General features: G+C 41.8%; 2 protein-coding genes across 5 annotated transcripts in view; one reads left to right on the forward strand and one right to left on the reverse strand.

Annotated features, from left to right (window-relative positions):
- On the reverse strand, positions 1 to 11,917 carry LOC124131924. Of its 2 annotated transcripts, XM_048396447.1 has the most exons (3): positions 11,827 to 11,917; positions 1,513 to 6,595; positions 1 to 1,449 (listed from the first exon to the last, which is right to left on the reverse strand). In XM_048396447.1, the coding sequence occupies exons 2-3, from the start codon at positions 6,413 to 6,415 to the stop codon at positions 515 to 517; spliced, it is 5,838 nt and encodes a 1,945-aa protein (XP_048252404.1). In that variant the 5' UTR covers positions 6,416 to 6,595; positions 11,827 to 11,917; the 3' UTR covers positions 1 to 514. The 2 variants fall into 2 exon arrangements, with proteins under 2 accessions (XP_048252404.1, XP_046351413.2); XM_046495457.2 differs by having other exon boundaries at positions 1 to 6,595.
- Positions 11,918 to 14,030: 2,113 nt separating this feature from the next.
- LOC124131962 (synergin gamma-like) overlaps positions 14,031 to 14,264 on the forward strand; it is a 43,256-nt gene continuing 43,022 nt past the window's right edge. For 2 of the 3 annotated variants that reach the window (XM_046495508.2, XM_046495507.2), the window contains exon 1: positions 14,039 to 14,053. In XM_046495508.2, coding sequence (XP_046351464.2) covers positions 14,040 to 14,053 — 14 coding nt within the window. In that variant the 5' untranslated portion in view covers position 14,039. Of the gene's footprint in view, positions 14,054 to 14,264 lie in introns of all 3 variants that reach the window. The other variant, XM_046495506.2, reaches the window with a different exon arrangement.

Raw genomic sequence — 14,264 nt, forward strand, 5'->3', positions numbered from 1 at the left:
TGATCTGGTAAGCAACACTTTGATTGGTCGGATGAAAGGTCATTCTGATGTGACCCGTAATGGGATGTCCTCAGATCTTTGTTTAGCGATAGCGAGAACTAAGATCTGATTTTAATCAGATTGTTATAACAGTAACTGGGCAATATGTACCCCTTCTACAATGCTTTTTCAGCAAATAACTCTGCAATAATAACAGAAAATACAGACCATCATGTAAATTTTTAACCTTAATCATAAGGTTTACTTGCGAATTTATCTTCAAGGGATGCTTGTAAGAGCAGGGCTCTTAAACAGTGATTTTGGTATTCATACACAGTGAAGCCTGGTTAGCCTGGACCTTGTCAATCCAGAAACCTCGCTTTACAGACAATTACCCTTTACATGTATACATACAAAGGACAGTAAAGTGACAATGATTTGTCATGCCAGGAATTTGCTAGTACACTACGTTAGTTTATTTTACATAGATCCCAGCCGTCCAGATTAACACAGCTTCACTGTAGTGTATTAACTCTTAGTTAGTGTACATGCAGTCATATTTGTGCATATCCAACTTAGCATAACTGATAAATGCCTCCCCACATTCACACACAAAGTGTCTGGCCACCATGCAATGCTGATGCAGCTCGGTGACCTGGGCGAAGTACAAGTTGCAGTGAGAGCACTTCAGCCACACCTGATGGCCGACCTTGTGCTGGTCCAGGAGCAGCTGTGTCCTGTACACCTCCCCACAGACCTCACACCTCACATCCTTCGACTTCCCGACTGTGTCTTCCACTGAATGGCTGTGTTCATGTCGTTTGAGGTCTACTTGATTCGAAAATACTCTCTGACAAACTCTGCAATGTTTCTTGAACATGACATTGAAGATGGTTTTCTTGCGAATGTTTCTCGCTCTGTTCTTCCTGTGGCGTGAATGTTGCTTCAGATGATCAACAGCAACCGTCTCCGAAGCAAATGCCTTGTAACAGAGTGAACAGACAAATCTTCCCTGCCTGGATTCTTGATCTTTGTCTGCAGATCTGTCACAGACTTGACTACAGGAATCCTTCACTGACCTCCCTTGCCCACCTCTGTCTGCAGATCTGTCACAGACTTGACTACAGGAATCCTTCACTGACCTCCCTTGCCCACCTCTGTCTGCAGATCTGTCACAGACTTGACTACAGGAATCCTTCACTGACCTCCCTTGCCCACCTCTGTCTGCAGATCTGTCACAGACTTGCCTACAGGAATCCTTCACTGACCTCCCTCGCCCACCTCTGTCTGCAGATCTGTCACAGACTTGACTACAGGAATCCTTCACTGACCTCCCTCGCCCACCTCTGTCTGCAGATCTGTCACAGACTTGACTACAGGAAACACTTATTGACCTCTCTCGCCCACCTCTGTCTGCAGATCTGTCACAGACTTGCCTACAGGAATCCTTCACTGACCTCCCTTGCCCACCTCTGTCTGCAGATCTGTCACAGACTTGCCTACAGGAATCCTTCACTGACCTCCCTTGCCCACCTCCGTACACAGTGTCACCACCACCCAAACCATCTTTTAAATGTCTTTTCTCTTCTTGTCTCTTAGCAAACATCTTTTGTTCTGGCAGAAAGAATTCATTCCCGGTCTTATACCGAGTTGGCTTCTTTCTATCAATAACAGGAGCTGACATTTCCCCGAAGACCATCTGTCCAGAACTTGTTCTTGAACATTGCAAAATGGCCTTGCGACCATGACCTTCCAGAGTTCTGCCATCATTAGAAATCTGTGTATAACCCATTTCACCTGCACATTGCTTTGGTGCCACTTGTTTCCGTTTCCTCCATCTCGCACCATCTCCTGATGTCATCAGTTGGAACCTAAACTTATCATAGCATTTCTTTGGTTTACAAATTGTATTCATCTTACATTTAGTGTTTGTTGCAATTTTGTTACCATGTACACTGTTTGAAAAGTTTTTCTTTTTGACTTTTGCAGAATCCTTGGAATCAAATCTTTCTTGCAACACAGACATCTCAGAATGAATCAGTGACCTTTTGGACCTCTTGTTGCCATCTTGTGAAATTCTTCTTCTGGAGATGTTCAGTGTTCCTTCTTTCCTTCTGTGTGTCTCATAATCCATGCTCATGTCTACAGGGTTTTCAGTTGGAGGAATCTCATCATCACTCCAAGCCATGTCTGGGTGTCTGCAGATGTCAGTCATGATTAAGTCTGTGTCTTGGACCATAGCATCCTTTTTGAACTGTGACCCATTCAAGCCTATGGCCTCACCAACAGGAGAGGGAGTGTCTGCCCTTTCCAGCAATGTTTTGGTATGGCAATGATCAATTTCATCAGACAAGCCAACATTCAAGTTAAGGCTATTCATGGATACAACGTCCATATGCTCTTGGTTGTTGTTCTTCTGTACTTGTGGGTCCCCATTCATCTCTGAGGACATATCTAAAAATGCTTGATACAACTTCTGATACTCGGTATCACTACAAACCTTTGTTCCATCAGACACCGATTTATTTTGCTGCTCTTCAAACAATTCATCAATACAAACATTCTCCTGAGGACCATCATCCTCATACTCAGAAAACAGTATCCAATCGTCACACTCAACATCCTCAACTGATAGTCTTTCATTTTCACTTGTATTACACAGTTCTGAGGTCATCTCCTTATCTGAATTGTAGCTTTGATCCAACGAGACATCAGTGGCGGAATCATTATCTAGATACATGACTGTCAGAGTTTTGTCTCTTCTCCTCATTCCTTTTGAAGCTTTTTTCTTGTTCCATTTGTCTCGTTTGTCAGAACAAAGGGGTCCAGATGTATCTTCTGATGTCCGATAACAGGACAGAGTTGGTGTTTCTTCATCAGCTCCCTCTACAGCATCTACATCAGCAGCACCTTCCAAATTGTCACCTGTCACAGAAGTACCTTTCACAGAAACATTTGTTACAAAAGCATCTACTACAGGAGCCCCTTTCATGTAAGCATCTACACCAGAAGCACCTTCTACAGAAGCATTTGTCACAGAAGCATCTGCCACAGAAGCATTTGTCACAGAAGCATCTACCACAGATGCATCTACCACAGATACATTTGTCACAGATGCATTTGTCACTGAAGCATTTGTCACAGAAGCATTTGTCACTGAAGCATTTGTCACAGAAGCATTAGACACAGAAGGATTTGTCACAGAAGCATTTGTCACAGAAGCCCCTTTCACGTAAGCATCTGCCACATAAGCACCTGCAGCAGAGTTCCCTGCAGATGATGTCCACAAAGATTCTTTGGAACTTGGGTTCACGTCACAGCTCCTCATGGTTAGCTCATTCTCAGCCCCATCTTCATGATCAACAGCTTCCTCAAGTCCAGGTCTTAGCACCTTAGTTGTAGGACTGTAGTCAGAAGCTGTTATTGGTTTTGAGGATTTTTGTTTGTTTCTTTTCTTCAAAGTTGAGGGATCCATACTTTTCCTTTGCAGAGAACCTGAATGAGAGGACTTCTTAAGATTGCATTTCTTCAGGGCTGATGAGGTATTTCCTTTGATATGTTTCTGTTCATGCTTCTTGCGATTCCAAGATGACGAAAATGACTTGTTACAAACGCTGCAAACTAGTGTAGTCCGTGTGAAATGGCTCCTCACATGCTTGAAAGAACCAACCCAGGACCTTATCATCTTTGAACAAATCCTACACTCCCAATTCTTCCCAGCCTTAATAATGTAGTCCCGTACATACAAGTTATCAGGGACAGTTGATGACTCTGTCTGGTTCACATACTGCACAGTTTCTCCATTTCTTTGCACATCACTTTCTGATTGGTGCATGTCCTGCCCAGCCTCGTGACTGGCTGGTTGTACATCATGATATGAAACGACCTCCTGTCCTTGTGAAACACCGCAATGCTGGTTAAGTTCTGGCTGATGTTCTGGAAGCACCTCCTTGTGGCCCTCTCTACCATCTCCTAGGCTGCTCTTGTAATGATGATGCACCTCTGCATTGTGTCTGCCTCTGAACCGCACAAGGCATGATCTACACTTGTACCAACTACCAGTTTGAACAAAGTCAGCTTCCAAAGACACAGGAGCTTTCTGAATGTCACTGTCCAACCTGTCCCCCAGAACCTTCTTGTCAATTAGCTGTGAATGTGAATGTGCCTGCATTTGCTTTCTGCCTTGTAACTTCTTGCCACAGCCTTTACAGCTGTACCAAACTCCAACTTGTAGGAAATTGGATTCCAAACATGGTGGACTAGCGCTAGGACATTCTGGTTTTTCATCTCCAGTTTTAACAATCTTCTGATCATGTGAATGATTCTGCACCTGTTCTTTGCTTCGCATGTTTTTCCCACAGATTTTACACCTGTGCCAAGTACCAACTTGTAGGAATTCAGATTCCAAACAAGGGATATCAAGAACTTCCTGTTGTTTGTCTTCAGGCTTCACAATCTTCTGATCATGTGAATGATTCTTCAGCTGTTTTTTCCCTCGCACTTTCTTCCCACACACTTTACACTTGTGCCAAGTTCCAACTCTAAGGAATTCAGATTCCACTTTTTCATTTTCAGTTTTCTTACTCTTCTGATCATGTGAATGTCTCTTCATCTGTTCCTTCCCTCGCAAGTTCTGGCCACAGATTTCACACTTGTACCATGAACCATCTTGCAGAAAGACCAAGGTCTGTTGACTTGCGACATCAATATCCACATCTGTTTTATCGCATGCCTGACGATCTGAGAGTGACCTCGATTCATCCTTCGATTCATCCTGTCCATCAGGAACACTACCATCCTCTACCTGACATCCTTCACCCTGCTCTTGTCGTAGTCTGTGTTTCCTGCTCCGTACATCTTCAACACTCTCTTGAAGCTCAGAAAGATTTCCCTCCTGTAATCTCCCTTTACAATTACTCATATGTTTCTCTAAAAATATCCTTCGTTGATACTCTTTGTGACACCATTTGCAGCTATGTTTTGACCTTCTCTTTTCAAAAGTCTGGCTACCAGTCTCAATGCTGGGACAGGCCGTCTGAGTCTGAGTGAGACATTCATAGGCGTGCAGTCTGATTCTCTCCTTCCCTTTGAATGAGAGCCGACATCCGGTACATTTGTACCAGGCACACTGTTTCCAGTGGGAGAGCTTGTGCCACAATGCTGTGCTTTTTTCCAGTGCTTTCATACACAGGAGTGTATGTTGCATAAACGTCTTTCTTCCTCTGAAGTTACCGCAACAATGTTTACACTTGAACCACGAACAATGCTTCACGGTACAAGAAGCCTCAGATGCACCAAGATCAGTTCGCAAACTCTGTTGTCGACATTTACATTCACTAAGATGTCTTTGTAGTCTCTTTCTCCCTTTCACTTTGATTCCACACAGGTCACATTGACACCAAATTCTATGCTTTTTACGTAACAATTCCTGCTCACTGAAGCCGAGACCTGACTCAACATTCCGATTTTCAACTGGGCATTCTGGGACAAGTTCAGGCACAGCATCATCCATCAATTTCCTGTCCACCGATCCTTGACTTTGATCTGATTTGGGACAGTGTGTAACCTTGGGGATGCTTGGCAGGACCTCATGAGTTGGATTCAAATCTTGGTGTTTCAGTCGAACATGCTCCTGTAGCTGTGACCTTCCTTTGAAAATATGCTCACAGCTCCGACACTTGAACCAAGGTCCAAGTCTGAGGTGTTTAAAATCTGTCTTGGACTTTGTAACAGAATTATTACAATGACTTGTGGAATCTGTCACCACGGTGCTATGAGCAGAATTTATCGATGAACAAAGTCTCATTTTCTTAACAATGTTCTTTATTCTTGTCTGTCCTTTGTGGGCGAAGAAGCCATGCAAGCTGAGATTTTTCTTTCCCCTGACTCTTTCTCCACACACTCCACACTTGAGCCAAGATGTCTTTCTCTGCAACACTGTCTGAGTCACTGAGGAACCCTTGCTTCCATTGTGGAGGAGCATCACATGAGACCTCAACTTTGCCTTCCCCTTGACCTTCTGTCCACAGTCTGAGCACTGGAACCATCCTGAATATTTATTTGTATCAGGTGCCCTGATTACAGACGACACACTAAGCCTGCTGCTGCTGATGCAAGGCCTATGTCCTGTGTCCTCTGTGCCATCCATGTCACTGATACCAGCAGCATGTTCAGCAGCGGGCATACCACCTGATGTTAAACTTTCCATATTGGTTTCAATAGCTGCAAAAGTTTCAAGAGGCCCAGCTAGGTTATCAGTTGACGTGGTGATGCCGTCTCTGCAATCCTGGAGATTCACCACAATATCACCTGACTGTATGTCAGGCTGCGTCAGTCTTGCCTCTGCAGCACTCTGGAGGTGGTCGATGTCCAGATTCATCCCATCTTTCTCTACATCAGTAGAATGCTCCGTTATGAGTCGTAGGTTGTCAGACATGACTTGCCTAACGCTGTTTATATGCTGCTCAACACAATCCTATAAATCTGACCACAGTGAAGGGTATTTGATTAACAGAGACTGCGACATACGAGCTGCACTTCAATACTGAGTATGTACTTCCTCGCTGTACCGCCTTGCTGAAAGAACACTGCGGAGTTGTATTTCCTCCTCCAGGATCTGCCAAGTAGATAACAATGAGTTGGGATAAAAGTCACTTTGCATATTACATCATATATCATAGTGTGTATATAGAAATACAAAAGATATGCGAACCATAGAAATATATAGAGAAGAATGTACATTAACAAAGGATATTTCCAATGTGTACCAATTAATGACAAAACTAACAATCAGGCAAATGTCACCACCGAGTGACTGTATTCTTATGATATGCTGCACATGATTTCCAAACTTTACAGGCTAATCCTGCACGAGACAAATGGTCATGGTTCTACAATGTCACATGTGATGCGTTGATGAGCGTCGGTTCACACAACATACCAGTATGGTCGTTTGTGCATCCTACCAACTAATATCTCTTGAATATGAGTAAGTCTTCATATATAAGCCAACATGTAAGGTATTCACATTTCTTTTGGCAGTGAATATATATTGGACACCCACACTTTCAGGCCCTGTAAGACTATAGTATCTGTTTTCAATGCTCCAGTACACAACTTTTAAATCTGACCGTGTTGCTTGATGTGGGAGGAACACAACACAGGTTGACGATGCTACATATTTTGGTGAATCCCACAAGGACTGCCATTTTGACTACAGGACATGGATCATAATCAGGTTAATTTAGGACTCAAACTAAGGATCAGCTGATCCTGTCACTACTAAGGGACACAACTCTTCACAGCAAGGTGCAACCCTCTAAAGACCACCCATGCCCTCCCAAAAAATAAGAAGAATTGTCTGTCTGAAATATAGTGAGAAAAACATTCAATCATGGATATAACACGCTACGTCGATCTGATCTCTGTCTATGATAGTCATAAGTAAGCTGGGATTTCTTCAAGCTTTCTCAAAGGTTCATATTTATTCCCTTTATGGATAGAAGATGGCCCAATTCAGGTTATCATATATTTTTTACCTGAAGCTTTACAGCCTTTAAAATGTGACTTAGTTTGCAATGTTAGAATACCGTATTCGACGTAATAAGCGCCCCGCTCTAATAAGCGCCCACTGCGATATTTGCTGATATATTAGAAGTGAACAATCCCAGTTAGCACCCCTTCCGATTGATAAATGTACACAGGACTTATTTATTCGTGTATAATGCACACCCATTATGCACCCTTAATTATGGGCAATTATTTTTGGAAAATGTATCTGTCGTGTATAATACACACAGACTTTTCTTTTGTTTCATTTCAGGCTGTTAGCATAAACCATGAATTTTAGGATCTTTCTTCTCTGTTTTTTTTTTCACCAGAATTATATTTAAATAAGAGCCCCCTTTCTAATTTTGAGAGTGCCCGGGCGCTTATTACATCGAATACGGTACCTTAAATTGATACATGTATAGGAACATGACCAGTGAAAGATTGGTTGGTTGGTTGGTTGGTGTGTTGTTTAACGCTGCACTCAGCAATATTCCAGCTGTAAATAATCAAGTCTGGACCAGACAATCCAGTGATTAATATCATGAGCATCAATCCACACAATTGGACATGCATCAACCAAGTCAGCGAGCCTGACTACCCGATCCTGTTAGTCACCTCTTACAACAAGCATAATCGCCTTTTACAGCAAGCATGGTTTGCTGAAGACCTTTTCTACCATGGATCTTCAGGGGTCACCAGCGAAAAAAACTAACATTTCTAGTCCACTAGTCCTTATAATAACATATAGCAAATTCCTAAAAAAAGGCAAATTTATACTAGTCCTTGCGTTACCTTAATTATTTTGCATTTCGGCTAGATCTATTGGACTACTGCCAATTTCTATCACTGACAATATTTTTTCCCAATATGCCTGCCCAGATAAATTCTTGCTAATGTTTGTTTGTTTGTTGTTTAACGTCGCACTCAACAATATTCCATCCATATGACAGCGGACTGTAAATAATCATTCTCGCCCTCATTGATGTTGACTTATTGCATTTGTTAAAGTTAATGAATTAAATGCAACCTGTTTCTTACATTTTGAATGTTGTTTTGTGTGATACAAATTCAAGCAATGAAACATTTGAAGCATACGAAACAGCACAATCACCTATCACAACAAAACACTGGTGGGTGACGAACAGTTAAACGATCTTGTAAACAACTTATCAGTTGAAAACCTCAAAATCTTCCTGGATCTCACCATTAAAATGGGGCAAGTGCCATCTTCTCGATGCAAGTGAGTTAACTGACTTTAAAAGTCCAGTTTCCACCCTTGCCGAACTAGGCTGGAATTACTGGGCTCGATCGTAGTGCCACAAGTGGCTAGTACCAGTTATGTCCCTTCTAAGCCTCTCCTGTGGACCAATCAGATTCCACCTCTCGTATCACTTGCGTTTGCTTCACACAAAATGGTGGCGCTCAGTCAGGACGATCTGATCGATAATCAAGATCTATATTGTGATAAAACGGGTCTTACATCGCAAAATGCATCAAATCATGTGAGCACCTTGATTAAAAACATGAAAAGATTTGGAAAATATCTGTTGACAACGAGTTGGCAGTACACATGTGTTGCAAATCCTGCAATCGACTGAAATCTGCACGACAGTTTACGAACCGGATTCCGATTTCGGAGTGTGATTTTGATTGGACTATGCATAGACTCGTTAGTTCAGCCAAAATGTAACTCCATAATACCAGCCTAGTTCGGCAAGGATGGAAACTGGACTTTTATAGTCAGTTAACTCTCTTGCCTCGAGAAGATGGGGCAACCCAAGAACACATCAGTACAGGGGCGAGGTGAGAAACCACTTCTCATGTCGGAAAGTCACTAATCCCTGATGATCAATGACCAGCCAGGAGGCACCTATAGCAGATGATAGGTCAGCACAGTTGCATCTCAGGTCATCCATGGGGGGGACCCCTTCCAGAACAGGTGCCTTTATCACAGTGAGCGCAATGGCCCATGTCCAAAATTGATCAAATTGATCAAAATTGATCGACCAAGGAAAATCAGGAATTACTGAAATTATGGACTTATGTCATTATATACAGCCCTGGATGGTGAGTGAGCAAGTGAGTGAGTGAGTGAGTGAGGTGAAATTTGGTTTAATGTCGCATCCAATATTATTGCACTTACATAGCGACTCCAACACGTTTACTGACTCCGAGCTGACCAGTCCTTGTTTTAGCCCCTTAATGCAAAGTGCAAGGCAGGATAACAAAAAGTACCATCTTTTAACGTTTTGGTATGACGCTGCCAGGGATCAAACCCCCGACCTTCTGCTCCCATAGAAGTCCTATAGTGCGAAACCACCAGGCAGCAAGGGTGGCCTAGTCATCTAAGGTGCTGCAATTCGCTGTGCAGAGTTGCGTCCCCTGGGCACACCAGAAACCTATGATTGTGGATTTGAATCCTGGTTCACCCCAATCATGTTTCTTGGTTTGTCAGCACCATCACCAAAGTGGAAAATGTCTGAGACTTGTATCACTTCTGGCTTTCATCCACATATAAGTTGACACTTCATGATATAACTGGAATACTGTTCAAAGCTTCATTCAACTCACTCTCACTCACTCATTGCCAAAGAGAACAAGACCAAAAGTCCAAAACTCATCAAATTCAGGAAGGACTAGCAGCATTTCCTTGTGGACTACCATTTTTACCATTAGATATTTGTATTATTTTGTTTTTTAAAAACATATTTTAACTCTAAGCAAGAGTTGTCTCCCTTAGACCATTACTGTTTCATATGTTACCTTGAGGCGAGTTTGCCGTTTCAGAGTTGTCTCCCTTGACTATTAGGACACCAAGCTCCTCACAGCGATAGAATGTTCCCGGAGCTCTCTATACTATCGCTGCCACCAGTCAAAACTCCCCACTGTGAATAGGTGGCCACAACCATGCTTGGAGTTGAACTGGCAACCGAATGACCGTTATGTTTACAAACAAGTGACGACTGTCGTGACGCCGAATACACTTATCGATGCTAAATTACTTTCTTCGTTTGTCAATTTGAATTTCTGTTTCATTTAAACTATCATGTTATTGATATAGTAAGAATGTAAGGGAGAAGTTGGTTGATTTTCCGTTAGTCTGCAATCTCGAACCAATCTGATTATCAAAACAACAAAGTAAATTCATCTGGAAAACATGGTCAGTCATAAACCTTTTCAAATTGAAATATGATGGCATTCCCAAAGACAGAAACAAAAGTATAAACGTTACTACATATGGGGTTGGAGGGCAAATTTCAAGATTCTTGAAATGGCCGTGACCACACTGGTGGCAGCGATGTTACTGAGAGTGTAACGAAGGTGTCACGCGCTGGGAAGGAGCTTGTTAGGACACACTTCCTTTCCACAAGCAATATGGCCGCAGCCAATATTGAAATACGTTCTACTGATACTTGTCCACCCTCCCAGTAGCACAACTGTTTTTTGGTGTTGGCACTTATTGACTATTTGCAGAAGGAGATACTGTACTTTCAGGTAGATCTACCACTACCATTCACTGTAAGTCACTGCATGCTGGCTTTTATAGTGACCATGTATCTTCCAACTCTAAACTTTGACAATATTTATTCTAATTCTTCTCATTGTTACTCAGCTCACTGTGATACAGTTGGTAATTTTAAGATGCAACTCTCTAGCCTTCAGGCCTAAATGTATGTTTGTTTTTTTCGTTTGTTTGTTTGTTTGGTCATTTAACGCATTCAGCAAAATTCCAGCTATATGATGGCGGTCTGTAAATAATTGAGTCTGGACCAGACCATCCAGTGATTGATATCGTGAGCATCAATCTATGCAATTGGGATCGATGACATGCATCAACCAAGTCAGCGAGCTTGATATCCCGATTCTGTTAGTCGCTTCTTACAACAAGTATAGTCGCCTTTTACGACAAGCATGGGTTGCTGAAGACCTATTCTACCACGGATCTACGGGATGGGTCATCATAGATATGTAACAGATATGGGTCCCCAAATATGTTGTGCCGATCCGACTACTGAAAACAAAATATTAATTTCTAACCTTCAGTGCTCATCTCATTGAAGGCATATTGCCCCTGTTACACACATGTTGTCTGCGAGGGAAAGTTCCAAATTACAAAGTAAACGTTATTACTGATACAGCCTCCCATCTCATGTTTGCTCTGGTCATCGACCAAGCTTGACCACGTAATCTACAGCCTCTTCGCGAACACACTTTCAGGCGCAAGATGATGTTGTCAGTCACTTCTCGGCGCCGGAGAGTCCACGCAACTGTAATCGTTCCTACTAAAACACTTACACGCAGGGTGGAGCTTCCTGTCACTCGGTCTTCTTGAAACTGCTGCTTCGATCCAGTCGAACTCCGTCCACCACATGTGCCACCGTACAATATGTCTACATCAGCAAGAGGAGTCGCTCAATCGGGCTAAAGCCTGGCATTAATCAATCAATGCGTAATTCGGAGTTTTTGGTCTCTTCCCTCTGCATATTTTTGGCCACAAATTCTTTCATAATGTTATAAATAATCTTAACGATAAAAATATTACTTGTTATAATGGCATTTGTTGTAATTGGCGCTGCTGGAACTAATGAAAGGTGTTGAATAAAAACACCTAATATCACTGCAGTTGTATAAACGCATGAAGGTTAACGTTTTTCAATGAAATGTTATTTTAAGTCGCTCTTTAAAAGTTGTTAATTAATAACAACGGTATGTTTTTTTTGTAGATTATAGAAAGTTACAAAGACGGAACAATGCAAGTTTGATTAAATAACATAATCTTAGCTTCCGTATGGAGATCTATGCAGGCCTAATGGCACCATTACCTCAAGCGCGGATCAAGTTTTCAAATATTACCACTTGGTCATGATGTTGTCATAGGTTTGTTATACGTTTACTGTCGATATGCAGACTATAGTTTGCTCTTAAGCTATATATGAAGTATATGTCATTTTGGTAGAAACAAACAACTCCATTTAAACTGAAGTGATAGGAGATGTGGAAAATCTAGACTTGCTACATATAGGGCTACAGCATTACATTAATATCGGGCTGGACGGAAAGGAAAATAATTTGATTTAGGTCTGTCTACCATGCCTAGAGGGCCCTGTATGAAATTGGTGCGAACCCCGCTCTCTAGGCACCCGGCATGTAGCACTTAATCCTGGTTTCAGGGACACGTGTGACCCAGCTGTCTAAGCAATTCGAGCACTTGGCATCTATTTTAAGAACTCTTTATTCATATCCATGTATACGCAGCTGGTACAAGTATATTAGACTGGGATTTTCTCATAGAATAAAATATCATGACCATGCGTGTTCATAAGCTTAGGGACAAATATACAACAAGAAAAGGCGAAAGATGAACTTCATTATTGAAATACTGACATTCGCATACCAGATAAACATTTTTTCATGGCATCCAGCGTACTGCACTGCGGCATCGGGCTGATATAGAGAATGTTGGCACCCTGGCTGTAATAGTGAGGAGTGAGTGAGTGAGTTGGGTTTAACGCCGCTTTTAATATTATTCCATGCAGTTATATCACGGCGTATCAGCTTAATGTGGGAGGAAAGCCCGAAGTGATGCAGGTCTCAGACATGTACCACTTCGGTGAAACCCACGGGCACAGGTATGGTGCTGACAATCCTAGAAACATAATCGGGGCCAACCAGGATTCGAACCCACAATCATAATTTCTGGCATCAAAGGGACAAAACACAGGGCACAGGGAAGTGAGGTGCCTAAAATGCCTGGTCTCGCAAATTCGCAGTCCCAGTGAATTTGAAAAATAAAATCTTTGTAAACAATGCTTCATTCTCTAATCTTATTATCTAGATTAATCCAGCGATAAACGGTTACCCTGATTAAATAGAGACGCTGTGTTCATTTCTCAGAGTTTTATTACAATGTCTTTTCCAGCACCGGAAATAGAAATGGTCGGAGATTGTTCATAGATATGTCCTCGAAAGGATTATTCTCACCGAATGTATACCAGTTTATTGCGACCACCCTAAAAGGTTATGCATGTTGGTTAATTGCATTCGAACGCATAATTACTCACGTATTGTTTGTCATTAAGGTAATCCCACATATCATTATCATTGAAAAATAACCATTACAAATATTGCCTCTAAAAAAATTCACAACCAGCAATTTGAATCTGTTCATGAGGTCTATACAAATCTTATATAGACTCCCTGATCTAGTGTTCAACGCTTTAATCATTGCTTTTTCTCTACCAAACCAAACGTCAAGAAAACCCGAACATTGAATAGGCCCAGATTCCAAAGTACATATTTTAGTCCCTTTCAGAAAGTTTCTTGTCCATGTACGCGTATTTTAAGTAGCCATGCATGTGATATTGATTATAGATAGGCCTTGTGCCCAATGCTGAGTTGTAGTTTTGGAACATTAATCTTTGAGATGGCCCCTGATAGTGTTGCATAAAGGGACATAACTCTGCTATCTTCGCGTACTTGTTTATCTCAAAACGTAAAGAGTGCCAAACATGGCTGACAACAGGTAGGATGTGTCCGGAAATTTATGTCTCATATCTATTTACATAATTATCTTCAAATCTATATCTCCAAAGGGGACACTAAATGGCACGTTTTACATCTTTACAAAATCAAACGATGAGTTCATTATATATAAGTTTTCTCAAATATCGATTCCAAACACGTCTGTTGTTAAAATAGTGAGAAATCTATCCTCCCGTCTGGCTGAGTGAAAT

This window comes from Haliotis rufescens, unplaced genomic scaffold (assembly GCF_023055435.1).
Source record: "Haliotis rufescens isolate VD_foot unplaced genomic scaffold, xgHalRufe1.0.p SCAF_15, whole genome shotgun sequence".
Lineage (NCBI taxonomy): Eukaryota > Metazoa > Mollusca > Gastropoda > Lepetellida > Haliotidae > Haliotis > Haliotis rufescens.

Excerpts from the sequence above, each read along its gene's own strand:
- LOC124131924 (XM_046495457.2), bottom strand. The coding sequence starts at position 6,415 with ATGTCTGACAACCTACGACTCATAACGGAGCATTCTACTGATGTAGAG.